The sequence below is a fragment of the Dioscorea cayenensis genome, chromosome 19, assembly GCF_009730915.1.
Source record: "Dioscorea cayenensis subsp. rotundata cultivar TDr96_F1 chromosome 19, TDr96_F1_v2_PseudoChromosome.rev07_lg8_w22 25.fasta, whole genome shotgun sequence".
In the NCBI taxonomy this organism is placed as follows: domain Eukaryota; kingdom Viridiplantae; phylum Streptophyta; class Magnoliopsida; order Dioscoreales; family Dioscoreaceae; genus Dioscorea; species Dioscorea cayenensis.
Window position 1 is genome coordinate 12,013,904 of NC_052489.1, and position 14,776 is coordinate 12,028,679.

At 33.5% G+C, this 14,776-nt stretch overlaps 1 protein-coding gene across 9 annotated transcripts; it reads left to right on the forward strand.

The window, feature by feature from the left end:
* Positions 1–391: 391 nt before the first annotated feature.
* LOC120250133 (ABC transporter G family member 1-like) lies at positions 392–4,948 on the forward strand. 9 transcript variants are annotated; one of them, XR_005532943.1, is made up of 9 exons: positions 392–491; positions 1,599–1,723; positions 1,806–1,881; positions 2,944–3,036; positions 3,110–3,214; positions 3,307–3,496; positions 4,016–4,189; positions 4,282–4,353; positions 4,430–4,948. XR_005532943.1 is itself a non-coding variant. In XM_039258913.1 (7 exons), exons 2-6 carry the CDS (start codon positions 1,861–1,863, stop codon positions 4,186–4,188), a joined length of 582 nt encoding a protein of 193 aa, XP_039114847.1. In that variant the 5' UTR covers positions 392–1,723; positions 1,806–1,860; the 3' UTR covers position 4,189; positions 4,430–4,948. The 9 variants fall into 9 exon arrangements, 4 of the variants coding, with proteins under 4 accessions (XP_039114847.1, XP_039114851.1, XP_039114848.1 ...); XR_005532944.1 differs by having other exon boundaries at positions 1,656–1,723; XR_005532946.1 differs by lacking the exon at positions 2,944–3,036 and adding an exon at positions 3,574–3,649 and having other exon boundaries at positions 392–1,723; positions 3,110–3,496.
* Positions 4,949–14,776: the final 9,828 nt, after the last annotated feature.

The window sequence follows — 14,776 nt, forward strand, 5'->3', positions numbered from 1 at the left end:
GACTAAAGGCAAGTATATATCTTCCAGTGCTTCTCTTTTGTGTTTGGACTGTATGAATGATGATCACAAGCAGACATGTATTATATGTGATGATATGCTTAAGTTCTACTTAGATTTATGGAGTTTATGGGAACACTTAATACTACTAAAGCAAAACTGTGCCTATTGACATTTGATGAGCTCCTAGAAACATTTTACTTACACCAATGGATATTTAGTTGACTTAGGTAAAGTTGTTTCGGTTTCTTATCTCTTACTGTTCTATTAATGAATAAGTGGATCTTAGGGTTGTGTTGTTTGGTTATTCTTCATAACTGCAATCTATGTTTAAAGTTACATATATATATATATGTATGGATTAACCTCACCTTCTTATGATGTATTTGCAGGAGATAGCATTATCACATGAAGTTGTGGTGTCATCAAAACAGTTCTGGTAGTTGATTGATATAAGCAAAAGGTTCAATTATTCAGCCACATAAGCACAAAAGGTAATCTTTTCGCATTTCACTTTGAATGGATTAATGAATCAAGGAACAAAATGATGCTTGCATTGTGACCAATGATGGAAAAGAATGCCTGTATGGACTATTTTAGGACCATTTAAAATCACTTATTCAGAATTTTATATTGGACAGAGTTTAGAAGGTCTTTAATGTTTTCAAAATCTGAGATTTCGGATATCTGATTTCTATCTGAAATTTAAGAGCTATTTGTGTTCTTATTTTGCCATTCTGTTTAGTATTTTGAGATGCTGTAAACTAAGAAGGTTAGAGTTGATTTACATCCTATGATCTTTATGAAGATGCCGCCGAATGTCTTATATTTATGTTACATGTTGCTATAATAACTGAATATTCTCTAGAAATTGGCGTGAAACCTTTTCCCTTTTCCTAGGTATTATTTCACCTTCCTTCCTTTCTTTTTTTATTCTTTTTTTTATTACTAAGCTTTAACTCGCGGTTTTTGAGGTGCATTTTGTTACTATTGTTGTATTCTTCTTTGAGAGGCTATGAAGTTGGCTTATTGTGAATGATCAGTGTGTTTTTTAAAGCCAAAGTTTTATTGTAAAATGTTCAGTTTTTAATGTTTTATTAAGAGTTTAATTATGCTCTTTATTTCGCTCCAAACTTTATATTAATATTTTCTTAAATTATAGTACAATTTTATCATTTAAATTTTTTTAATTAATCAACCATTTTACCATGAATAATTAAGAAGTAAACGAGATAATTGACAAATTTTGCCTTAGATTTGTTTCCTTATTGCATATTAGTATAGCAAAAGGGTGATGATTGTTCCGCAAGTGCGTATAAATGTGAAACTCAGCAAGTCTAGATAAGCATTGATACCAGTGTTTTTAAGGTATCCTGTATAACGCTATTGAATCTGAAGTTCCAAGCCAATCATCAACTTGTAACTTGGGAACGCTTAAATGTTGGCTCAAGTCCTTTAATCCGTGCACTAAACTAAATAAAAAAAAGTACAAATAATGTTAAAGTGGTGGAATAAACAAATAAACATTAGAAAAGAATGCATAAATAATTGATAAAAGAATACATGAAGTAAGTTGTGGTGAACCTCTTGAATCAATGAAGTGAGTGCATAATCAATGCTTTTGGTAGAAGAAGGTTTTGATTTGCAGTTTCTCAAAGGTCTGAAAGAAGAAATTCTTGAAGAAATACCATTTATCGCAGAATTGCTGGAAGACATGAATAACATGGTAATTATTATTATTAATATTATTTTTGTCTCTTGATGTCTGTGAGCATTTGAGTTAACTAGTAATATGATTGTCTAATCAGAATCACAAACAACCTGGTGAAGCAGAAGAATGTGAGGCAATAAATCCAAACATGAATGGTGATGCACAAACAGAAGGTTCAGACTTTATATACACAATCCTCATTGGAACATATTTTATAATTCATGCTGATAATTATTACATTAATCAAGTATATTTCATTTAACACATTGCACAAATCAAAACAAGAGATTCACAACAAAATAGAATGTCAGACATTGTTGCAGTGAGATACAATAAGCATCAAGCGAACTTCTATAATATTCTTCATCAATTTTATCAATGTCGTCTTCCTTGCTTAGCGCCTTTTTTTATTAGTTTACTTGTATTTTTTTTTTTAATTTTGCATGTCCTCATTGTAAAATAATAAATAAATAAAAATTAAGAGTCAGATCTTTTTAACAAATTAGCCAAGCAAGTAAAGAATTGAATTTACATAAAGCATGGAATTTTTTGAAAAAAAGATTTTAAAAAGAAAAAAATTGATTATTAGCTATTAAATTCTACAATGCCATATCCCCTTCTCCATTGTGAAATACCATCCTTGGGTAATCTAGAGATTTTCTTGTCTAGAGATTCAGGTATGGAAAGCTTTGATTTTTGTTGATTGAAATTGTTTTTCAAGATACTAGGCTTGGGCTTATGGTTACTGATTCTTTGAATTTGTTTGCTTGACTAAGGATTCTAGTGTACTCTATCTGTTGTCATTGATAATATTAATTTGTGGGCAAGGCTATGATTCTTGGGAAGCTTCTCTTCTTTTCGTTTTCTAATGAGAAGAAGAAAGATAAGAGAAAGTCATTCATGGAGAGTAGAGAGCGATAGAAAGCTTGGGCTAACAAATCAAGATAGAATTTGTTTTCTCACAAAAATTTGTCCTCTCACTAGATAATTCCTATGAAGTGAAGTTTATATCTAGCCCTTTTTAGCAAGTTTAGATGGCAAAAAAAGACTTACAGGACTGTAGCCAACCCAAGTCTTAAATATCAACTCACAGGATTGTAGCAAAGTCCCAACCCAATCTGAAGTCTCTGTGCACGTCTGGTTCAGTTACTACCAATAATGTAATTGTTCATCTACATCTATCTCTTTCTTCTTGTGATGTATTAGTACTACATTAGCCTTCTTTGTTTGAACAGAATGGAAGGAAAAAATTACACCATGGACAAAGAAACCTCCATCTTTTGTTGAAACCAGAATTATCAAACTTATGTGGAACTTTGAGACTTTCGGCACTCATTTTCCCTGTATGTTGACATTGTAAGGTCATATTATATATGTTTGTTGCTTTTGCTCTTTATGTAGGTGGATGTCAAGTGTCTAGTTGAAAAGCTTCTTGAATATGTCATGAATAACCACCTCGTTGTTCGAGATCCTGAGACTATTCTGCAGGCATTGAAAATATCGCTGGTTAGAATTACTCTCATCTGCAATTTCACTCTCGTCACCTCTGCTATTAAATAGTAGATGACCATGGAGATGGGTTTCTTGGGTTGGGGAAGATGGAGGAGGCGAGCTCTGCCGCATACTTGGTCTGGGAGGATCTCATGGCTGTGCTGCCCAACTATGGCACTCCAAGGCCAGCAAAGAAGCTGCTCCAGGGCCTCAGTGGTTATGCGGCTCCCGGAAGGATCATGGCCATCATTGGACCCTCTAGATCTGGGAAGTCTACACTTCTTGATTCATTGGCAGGTTTGGGGATTTTGCCTTTTTTTTTTTTGCTGATTATTTTGGGAGTTTGGTTTGATTGGTGGTACTGGAACATGGAGGTTGGGGAGAAATGTGGTTCTCACTGGGAAGGTGTTGCTGAATGGGAAGAAGAGTAGGCTTGATTACGGTGTTATGGTAGGGTTTCTAATTTATTCAAGTTTTTTTTATTTGTTTTGATGTGGAAAAGAGCTAGCCTTGCTTGTGTTTGATTAAATGCTTTGAGTGAGTAGTGTGAATATGGAATTTGTTTACATGGAATTGGGAAGATTAGAGACAAGACTTAGCATGAAAATGGTCTAAGAGTGAAAATTGAGGGAAAGCTGGGGTTTTTTTTTTAAACTGGAGTTGGAGCATACCCTTTGGTTTATCTTTACTGCAGAAATCATAGCATTTGTTCATGGTTATTCTTACTCAACTCAATTAACCAATCAATTTTCATGGCCCATTTAGCTTTTGAACCATATTGTCTTATGTAAATTAGAATCCTTCACATTGATGCAGGCTTACGTGACACAAGAAAATGTTCTGCTTGGGACTCTGACAGTCAGAGAGACCATCACTTACTCAGCTCACTTGAGGCTTCCTACCACAATGAGAAAGAAGGAGGTGCAAGCTGTAGTGGAACGCATCCAAAAGTTTATCGTGCCACCAGATGTTCCTCCTCTCAAATGTAGAGTGAGTTTTATGCTTCTGACCAACCTTCATGCTTTAAAAGAACAACTTAATTATATGAGAATAGCATTAATCAATCATAATTGTCATCTCAGACTTATGGTTGCTATTTATGTGACATTTGGGCAAACAATGATGCTGTGAGAAATGTTGTGCACATCCAGAAGGTATATTAATTAGAGGTAGTATGATGCTTATACCATTTCTGATTTGTGTTGCTGAATTGTGGTTCATACAAAGCAGGGAACTGTGCCGGAATAGATCAGATGCAATGATTATTTGCAGTATGCTAATGATATTCCGAGTAGTGTAAAATACCAGTACATGCTCACAAGCCAAGGTTATCCTGCTCTTGTTTACAAGTGAAGCTAGATCTTCTGGCAAAACATTGCTTCTCTTTGTTGAATCATCGTATTACAGTTACTAACACCAGCTGATGAGGAGGTGGCTATATGCATTCAATTATGTAGGGTGCTGGTCAAACAGCTCCAGACTACAAGCCAAGGGAGAGCCTGGCTATGATTAAGAGATGGCTTTCACACCAACCACTATGGTTTTTTTTTAATAATAGATGGCAAGTGTCCTCCACTTAAAATTTTTGTTCTGCAAAAGTTATCAGCTTGGATCTTGCTTGTTCCCCAGCAACAAGGCTGCAATACTGAATTTTAATGTTGCATGTGGAATTGAATTTTAATGTTTGTATAGTTATACTACATGATTTCCAATGTATATATAGGGCATCTATATGTATTGTTAATTCAATAGGATGATTTTTGTTTGGTAATTCAAAATTTTTAACTAGTGCAATTAAAAAAAATTAAATTAAATTAATTTCATATAAATTATTTTTTTTTCAAAGATTAAACAAAAGCGTGCCGAAAACTGTAACAAAAAAATTTATTAAAAACTGTGCCAAATACCGTGAAAAAAGTATAGTATATAATATCGTGCTAAAAATCATGCCAAATACTGAACCAATGAAACAGTGCCAAAATAGTACCAGATGTAGAATCAAAGTCCGTGCCAAACATTGATGGTGACGGTTGGCACAATAGTAAAAAACCGTGCCGAAAACAGTGACAAAGTTCGGTACGGTATTAAAAAAATAGTGCCAAAATGTATTTGTGACTAGTGCTATAGGCACGGTTAATTTTTGGTGCCAAATACAGTGCCAAAATCAGTTTGGCACGGTTTTTAACTCCATTTCTGTGCCAATTTTACCGTGCCGATTTGGGATTTTTGTTGTAGTGTTAAAAGGAGAAACCCGCAGCAGTAAACAACTTCATTATCCAATGAGGTAGATCGTGACCAGCATGGTAGAGAGACAGTTGATGAATATTGTGACGAAAGGAAGCTAATTTGATAACAATCCTCAACCAGGATCTAGGAACAACACAAATTCTAGGAGATCCCAATGCCTGAAGGAGACTATTAATGTCGTTGATCCACTAGAGCAATTGCCAAGAGAAGTTCTCTGGATTAACATGCATATTCATGTAGGTGGGCATAAGAGCAAGAGGAACTTTAGAGCACCAAGGATCATATAATAAAGAGGTAATAGAAGGGTTAACAGACAAAATTCCGCAAAATGGCTTAAGAGTAATAGTTGTATGATATAATCCTTGAAAATACCAGGAGCAATTCCGAGGAATGGAATCCTTCCAGAAGTTAATTTGTCTATATTTAAGATGCACAATGTTAACCCATATAATATCAGCCCAATTTAAATAATTGAAAACATGCTTAACTTTGAGAGAATGCTTGGCAATAGAAAGGTTCCGAAGAGCAAGACCCCCCTTAGCTTTGGCCATGGTAATCCGACTCCAAGAAACTGAATGGATGCCTTTTCCATTACCACCTTTGTACCAAAAGAATTTTCTAATAACTTTGGAAATCTCTTTAAGGATAGACTCAGGAAAAGGAAAAACTGAAAATAATAGGTTGGGATAGCGAGGAGGAAAGAGTTAATAAGAATGGATTTGGCTGCCAGCGAAAGCTTAGAATTATTCCATCTGGAGCAAGTGCGGGAAATCTTCTCAACAATTGGTTTGAAAAAAGAAGCCTTAAGTCTATAAGGAGAAATCAGAACTCCTAGATAAATGAAGGGGAAAGAATCAATTGTGAAGTTGAGGATAGACTTAATGCTTCTAACTTTGGAATCGGTAATTCCCTGGCTTGCACATTTTATCATATAGCTTTTAATGGGTCTGTGTCCTGCGTTATTTTCTAACTTTGCTAATTTTTTCTAACTATTGCTAAATCAGTCTTTCCCTCATGTAATGGTGGGCACGGGCCGGTTAACTGGCCCGACGGGTTGTGGTTCACTGGCCCGGTTGGGTGTAGAACCCACCGGGCCTGGTTGGCCCGTCAGACCCGGCGGGTCCGGGTCACATGAAGCAGGGCCCGGAACTGGCCCGGCTTCCATGTTGACCCGGCAGGCCTAGCTGGGTTGGCCCGCCTGATAAAACAAATTAAAAAAATCTAAAAAATTCTGAAAATTCAAAAGAAATATATATATATATATATATATGAAAAAAATCAAAAAATTTCTGAAAATTCAAGAAAAATAGAAAAAAAAATCAGAAAATTTTCTAGAAAAAAATAAATTAATTAAGACCCCAAGAATTAAGACCCTAAGTTTCCAAATAATAAGAGATGCCCCAAGTTGAAGTTAGGAATTAATGAAATTAAAAAAGAATAAGAGTAGGAGTTGGGAAATATTGAGATTAAGGTAAAGAGTGGGGAAGGATGATAATTAATTACTAAAAATTCAGAAAATATAGAAAAATTGAAATTACACTAAATTTGAAAATAAATGGCTTGCACTTAATTCGTTTACATGTCGAATCAAGTTGCCTACGTATCCTCCTGGGTGTGAGAGGAATCAAAGCCAACCGGAAGGTAGTATTTAAATACAAGTCGAGCTCTGTATATTGTGATCCCCTTGGTTTCTTCTTTGCTTGCCTCTGCCGGAATGATTCTCCTCCATTACTGCTAGATTATCCTACTGCCTCCAGTGCAACTTGTGGAACTATATGGCTATATCTAATACAATAACTATCATATAATTCAACAAGTTGAATCTTAGTATCAGCAACAATTTCATTGACATCCACAATACTGTCGAAAGTCCAGTTCAGAATCTTGAGTATCCACGTCACTCATGGGAAAGCTCATGGCAACCGGTTGGGAATCTTGTCCTCCATTGAATCCTAAGAATTTGTAATATGCTTCCAAATATTCTTGCAAACCTTCTAACTTCTGCCTTGGTCAAGAACAAATACAAGTAAAGCAATATGAGGTATATTTTTATAATAAAACAACCATTTAATTTTTATAGTAATCAACGCACTAAACAATTGTGGATCTAATCTAAACTTCCAAAATTGTTCAGCCACGTCAACAGCACCATATAAAAACAAATGGGAAGTAGGAAAATAAACTTGTGAAAACAAATTAATACATGTGTTAAAAACCGCAAGCAAATCAATAATACGAGCAAAACTACCTAGTTATACTCATATAAACAAAAACCAACCAAAGAATCATTAAAAAACTTAGTCAACAATATCCTATAGGGAAATGTTGCACTAAAAAGCCGATATGTAGAGTTCCATCTTGTTTTGACATCTTTAGGGAATTTTTTGACCCACATGTTATGTACTTTACAGTAGCGAGCCTATTGTTTCATGAGGGTCATGCTTTTTCCCATATAAGCTACGACCTCCCTAACAGCGAGTACAAATTCTTTAAGCTCTTCCAAACCACTTTGCACACATAAGTTTAAAACATGATAAACACATATTATATGAAAATATTTTCCACCACATGAAGGCCTCAAAAAATCTTCTAGGGTCTAATTGAGGCCGTATTAGTGGAGGCATTATCAAAAGAAATCGAAAAGATTTTAAACATTAAACCAAATTCTTCGATAACTGCACGAATAAGTCTATAAATATTATCAGCTGTATGAGACTCATTGAACACCCTAAAAGTGAGAACATGCTTTTGGATATTCCACTTGTCATCAACCCAATGTGCCGTAATACCCATAAAAGAATTTTCATGAAAAACATCGGTCCAAACATGGGAACATAAAGAAACTAAAGAGTTAAAAGTACGAAAATACTCACAAAGTTGTTCCCTACCATTTTTGTATTGTTTGAATATTGTTCTTTGAATTGTCCTCCGTGAAAACTTTTTGCACACCGGTTGAAGTATGTCATTGATTCATTCTTGCACTTGACACTGTTCAGCGAAGTTGAACGGCAAGCTCTCGACGGAAATTGTCTCCGTAATTTTATTCCTGTATTTTGCTTGCGAAAATGTAAATAGAGAAGATCAACAACCTGTACCTTCATCCATAGTGAATCTAATTTGTGACTGTGATCAAGCATATCCAACCTTGTCCGGGTGCTTCTTCTCCAAGTGTTTGTTGAATGTGCCATATCTTCCACCCTTACAATGCTTAAATTCCGAACCACAATAATTACATTTACCATGTGTTACAATTTTATCATTATTATACAATTTTGTAAAATGAGTTTTAAAAATGTTAGATTTGAGGGCAATTTCCGTGGATTTGGTTGCTTGTCCGGCTTGTGAGGGTACATCAACCGGTACCGATTGTTCCATTAGGGTCTCAAAATCCTGAAATGGATTGCTTTCTTGAGTAAGTGACGTGGGAGTGGAAGCCGATCCAACAATGTTTTTTTCCTTTAGAGCATCCACCACGTGAAGCCATATTGTAATATCTAAGAATACACCAACTAATTTCATTCAAGTCTACAACAAATAAATTTCATGCAAATATTTACAAAAAAAAAATCTACAAAAACTGCAAATAATAATATCATGCAAATATTAAAAAAAAATACACAATTCTAAAACTAATAATGAAACTAAATATCAACAATACAACAAATAATTTCATTCAATTCTACAACAAATAAATTTCATGCAAATATTTACAAAAAAAAAAACTAAGTTTACAAAAACTACAAATAATAATTTCATGCAAATATTAAAAAATGCACACACAAGTCTAAAACTAATAATGAAACTAAATATCAACAATACAACAAATAAATTTCATGCAAATATTTACAAAAACCAAGTCTACAAAAATTACAAATAATAGTTTCATGCAAATATTAAAAAATGCATACACAAGTCTAAAACTAATAACGAAACTAAATATCAACAATACAACAAATAATTTCATGAAAAATATTTACAAAAAGTCTACAAAAAAATTACAAATAATAGTTTCATGCAAATATTAAAAAAATGCATACACAAGTCTAAAAACTAATAATGAAACTAAATATCAACAATACAACAAATGAATTTCATGCAAATATTTACAAAAAAAAAGAAAAAAAAGACCAAGTCTACAAAAATTACAAATAATAGTTTCATGCAAATATTAAAAAATGCATACACAAGACTAAAACTAATAATGAAACTAAATATCAACAATACAACAAATAATTTCATTCAAGTCCACAACAAAAAAATTTCACGCAAATATTTACAAAAAAATACCAAGTCTACAAAAAAACTACAACTAATAGTTTCATGCAAATATTAAAAACACAAGTCTAAAACTAAAAATTAAAATAAATATCAACAATGCAACAAATAATTTCATGCAAGTCTACAACAAATAATTTCATGCAAATATTTACAAAAAAAAAACTAAGTCTACAAAAACTACAAATAATAATGTCATGCATTTTTTTTAAAAAACCACAAGTCTAAACTAATAATAAAAATAAATATCAAGAATACAACTAATATTTTTGTTCAAGTCTACAAAATAATTTCATGCAAATATCTAAAAAAAAACAACTGTACAAAAACTACAAATAATAATTTCATGCATTTTTTAAAAAGCCCGCAAGACTAAACTAATAATAAAAATAAATATGAAGAATACAACTAACAATTTTGTTCAAGTCTACAAAAATAATTTCATGAAAATATTAAAAAAACAACTCTATGAAAACTACGAATAATAATTGCATGTACTTTTTAAAAATCCACAAGTTAAAAATAATTTCATTCAAGTCCACGAAAAATAATTTCATGCATTTTTCAAAAAAAACCACAACTCTAAACTAATAATAAAAATAAATATCATAAATACAAAAAATAATTTCATTCAACTCTACAAAATTAATTTCATGCAAATATTAAAAAACCAAGTCTACAAAAACTAGAAATAATAATTTCATGCATTTTTTTAAAAAACCACATGTCTATGCTACTAATAAAAATAAATATCAAGAATACAACTAATAATTTTGTTCAAGTCTACAAAAATAAATGCATACAATTATTTTTTTTAAAGAAAAAACAACTCTATGAAAACTACAAATAATAATTTCATGCATTTTTTGAAAAACCATAAGTCTAAGCTAATAATTAAAATAAATTTCAAGAATTTCAACTAATACTTTTATTCATGTCTACAATATTAATTTCATCCAAATATTTATAAAAAAAGTCAACCAAAACCAAGCCCACAAAACTATAACTAAACATAAAAATAAATAAATCATGGCCAACTTTGTTAATCGGGGACTTCCAAAATGTAAAAAAATAAGAGAAAACCCAAATTTGCACCACTCCAAGTCTCCAAGACTCCAACTTGTAATATTAAGCCTTGATAATGTTCACTTGAAATAATTAAACTCCAAAAATCCAAATAATATGCCTTGAGAGAGTGAGATTAAGAGAGAATGAAAGTAGGAGAGTTGAGAAATAATGAGATTAAAAGAGCGTGAGAGTAAGAGAGTTGGGAAAGAGTAATAATTGGTAAAAACTAAATTATATGGGGATGGGGGGTATATATAGAAATTTATAAGAAATTAAAAAAAACTAAGTTTTTCAAAATTCAAAATTTGAATTTAAAAAGAAAAAAAAACCCAATGGCTGTAATAGCCGTTGGGCTTCAACAGCTCCCAACCCGCCAGGTCAACTAGGTCGGTTGGGAACCGGGCTTGCCCCAACCCGTAACCGGCCCGTCTCCATGACGGGCCGGTTATGGGTTGTTGGCCCGCCCAACCATGTCAATGACCCGGTGGGTTGGTTTCGGGTCGCGTTGCCGGACGGCCCGTGCCCCACCTCTACCCTCATGTAATATGTTTTTGCTTCCCTCTCATTTTTTGACAGCATATCATTATTTGACATTTGAAGCTTTTGCTTATTTCATAGAAGTAATGATAATTGCACTACATTATCGGTATGCTATTACGGGATTATGTTTAATATACATAAGCAAAGAAGACTAGAATGCCCATTCCAATTTCTCATACTCTGGTTTAGACAGATGTTATCATGGGGAATGGGTATCTCATAGTAAAAAAGTTAAAATTGGTTTTTCCTCCATCATTAGAGAACCTCCGTCACTTTATGTGAAAATCAATCAACAAATGAAAAATAGATGTCTCAGAAAACCTAACTCTTCTTTTCTACCTATCTTTTGTATCATACTTGAAGAACTCTGACCTCTTAGCCCTCCTCTAATGCCTAATGAGGACTTCTGAGGCATCTTGATTAGCCCTCTAATTATATCCATCTGTCTCCATTTCCAGTCACAGTTCATCATTGCTCCTTTAGCTTTGGATGCCTAGAACTTTCGCCTTGAGGTGTTGCATCTCCTCACACTTCATTCTAATTTAATACTGATTTCTGTAGCAATAACTGTGGAATGGGATTGACCATTCCAATGATTGTTCACAATTTTCATTATAATTCCTTTTCTATTCTGCTATTTCACACCTAATGTGCCTAAGCATATCCCTTGGAAAATTTTACTTGTATAAGTCAATCAACATATATGTCCTAAAAGTATTCTACTCTTTGATCTTGTATGCTTTTGCAATGTACTTGCCTGCAAAGGCAGCAGGTATTTCTGTCAGTTGAATCAATTAAATACTGCTTCTATATTACCATAACATTAACAAGACAGTCAGGTGCATACATGTTCACGAAGATAGATATGTCATCTTCTTTTCTTCTTCCCTTTTTATTTATTTATTTAATTTTATAGTAAAGTTCTTCAAATGGGGTAATAAAAAGGCAAACATGTGTACTCTCATTTATGAAGATAATTTCTTGGAACAAACGGTTATTTTTAAGCTAACATGTTCTAAAGAGCAATTGTAATCAACTACAAAAGCCCATTTAGGGAATGTTTGGTTTGGAGTAAATGGACTTGCAATATGAGGGTATTCACTAGTTTTGTTCCCTTGGTTTGCAAGTTTGTAACTATGACCATGTAAATAGTTCTGAGTTAAATTGGAACCACTTTTAGTTTCAGGCTAGACTTTGGCCCAGAAAATAGAATTGAACATAACACTATACATTAGCCATTGACCCCCAAATGCTTGATTTGAAGTAACTTGATTGAGTTGGATTAGCTTTAACTTATCTTTGCTTGGGACTGGCATGGTACTCAAATAAAGCATGAAAACAATGGCTACAATGACTTTCATGTTGTTTTGGTGACGTGGAACGAATTGGGCACTCCCATTTGGCAAAATTTGAATTTGAAATTTAAATCACTCAATCAATGATGGAAGACTTTCCATCCACATCTAATTACACTTTCCATCCATGTTCGATTACTCTTTCTATTTTAATTATCCCTTGATTTCCATAATTAGTTTTCTATTTTAAATTTGTCACAAAACTTAGCTTTATTTTGTTGTTTATTTAAGGCTAGCATTGTAATCATTTTGGGGGAAGAAAATTGAATAGTCTCTATTATTTTCTGGAAGCCTTTTTGGTTCTTGTTATTGGGTTGTTTGCTTTAGCAGCAGTCTGGTTTCCAGCATGAGCTGTGAACAAATTCTCCACTATCCTACTCCATTTGGGCTCATGTTGCAGCTTATTTTGACACTAAACAATGTTGTGAAGTTCACAATAGTGTTGTAGACTGTGTTTTATGCATGGACTTCCAATTTAAAAACTCACAATTCATTAGAATTGTGGTTTTTGACCTATGACTGAATTGTTTGTAAGCCAAAATACAGCATTCCAGCCTCATGGTGCAAGTATAATCACATGTACGTCAAGTACTTAGAACAAATATATATCGAGAAAGAAAGTTATTTACTTGAAAGTGGATTCCCCTCATTTAAGGTAATGAAATAGCCCGTTAGAATGAGTTAAAAGATGCATCAAATCCACTTTGATTGTACTACAAGATGAACACTTCTATATACATTGAATCTGACATTACAACTTGTGAGAATGAATATGGAACTTCTATTATTTTCAGAGGAGAAAACTCCATGGCATCATTCACTTTTCTCTCTTACATATGTACACACGCTACTTTGATTGAACTACAACATAATTATAATGGTGCAAAAGTTTAAATAGTTGAGAGAAAATTCTGTTATTATGTTGTTGCTTCTTTAGCCCCTGATCCAACAAGGGACCTTTATGTACCCAATTATAATATATGAGTCACACTATTAATATTGCCTCTTGAATTATGAAATGTTATGGAGGAAATTGAAAAGACTTCATTTTACAAGTAAATTCCTGACAGATGATTTGTTCAAAAGCTTCAGTGATACTTGGGCTTTAGGCATTAATGCACAACTATAGTTCAATAATGTTCTCTAGACATGTTATTGTGATTTGGGAACAAATTTTAATGAGAATGCAATGATGAGTATTGTTGTCTGCTGCATGTCTATTTCTCTTTTGCTTTGTGTTGTTTGTTCTTGGCTGTCAGTAACTCTACCATCATTAATCTTTGGCTTGCATTGGGAAAATATCTGACTGCAAAGTAAATGATTTTGATTTGTCATGTGAACTCTCCTCATGAGTTGCTTGTCTTTTGTGGCTTATTATCTTAAGCAGATAAGTTGGCCTTTGTGCCTTGTTCCTGGACTAGTGTTGTCACGCCCCGAACTTGGTGCGCTGACAAACGGCCGCAGACCCACAGGGCGCAGCCCAGTGAACCTGCAAGGCCTCAAAACCTAAACACAGACTAGGAGTAGAAAATAACTGACAAAATACTAAATAAGAGTACAACTTAAGGTTTACAACCAAACCCAAATACAAGGCGAATGAAATACAGCACGACCTACAAGGAGGTTCTTAAACAATAATACAACTGATACAAAGACATAAGTCTTAAGGCATAAATCCCAAAGAAGACATCTACTGGAAGTCTTCTAAGATCCCTGGGTCTACTGCTCTTGATCTGAAAAGGATTTAAAGTAAATCCATGAGCTCACTAGCCCAGTAAGTAATCCAAAACAAACTGAAAGCAAAAGTTCATGTCTGAAATTTGCAAAAAAAAAAAAATTAATGCAATAGCACAAAATAGTATAAACAAAATCAAAGGTAAAACAATAAATACAATATCCAAAGTATGACTCCAAATTCACTGAAAGTGCCAAAGGTCATTTGTTTACCCTCGGTGACAGACCCGAGCCGAAATAACTGAAATCATTTATTTACCCTCGGTGACCCGAGACTGAATAACAGGTGGCCGTTGATTATTTCACCGAACGGACACGGTGCGAAACTGCAGTCTTATTTTCCAAAATTACTTGTCGA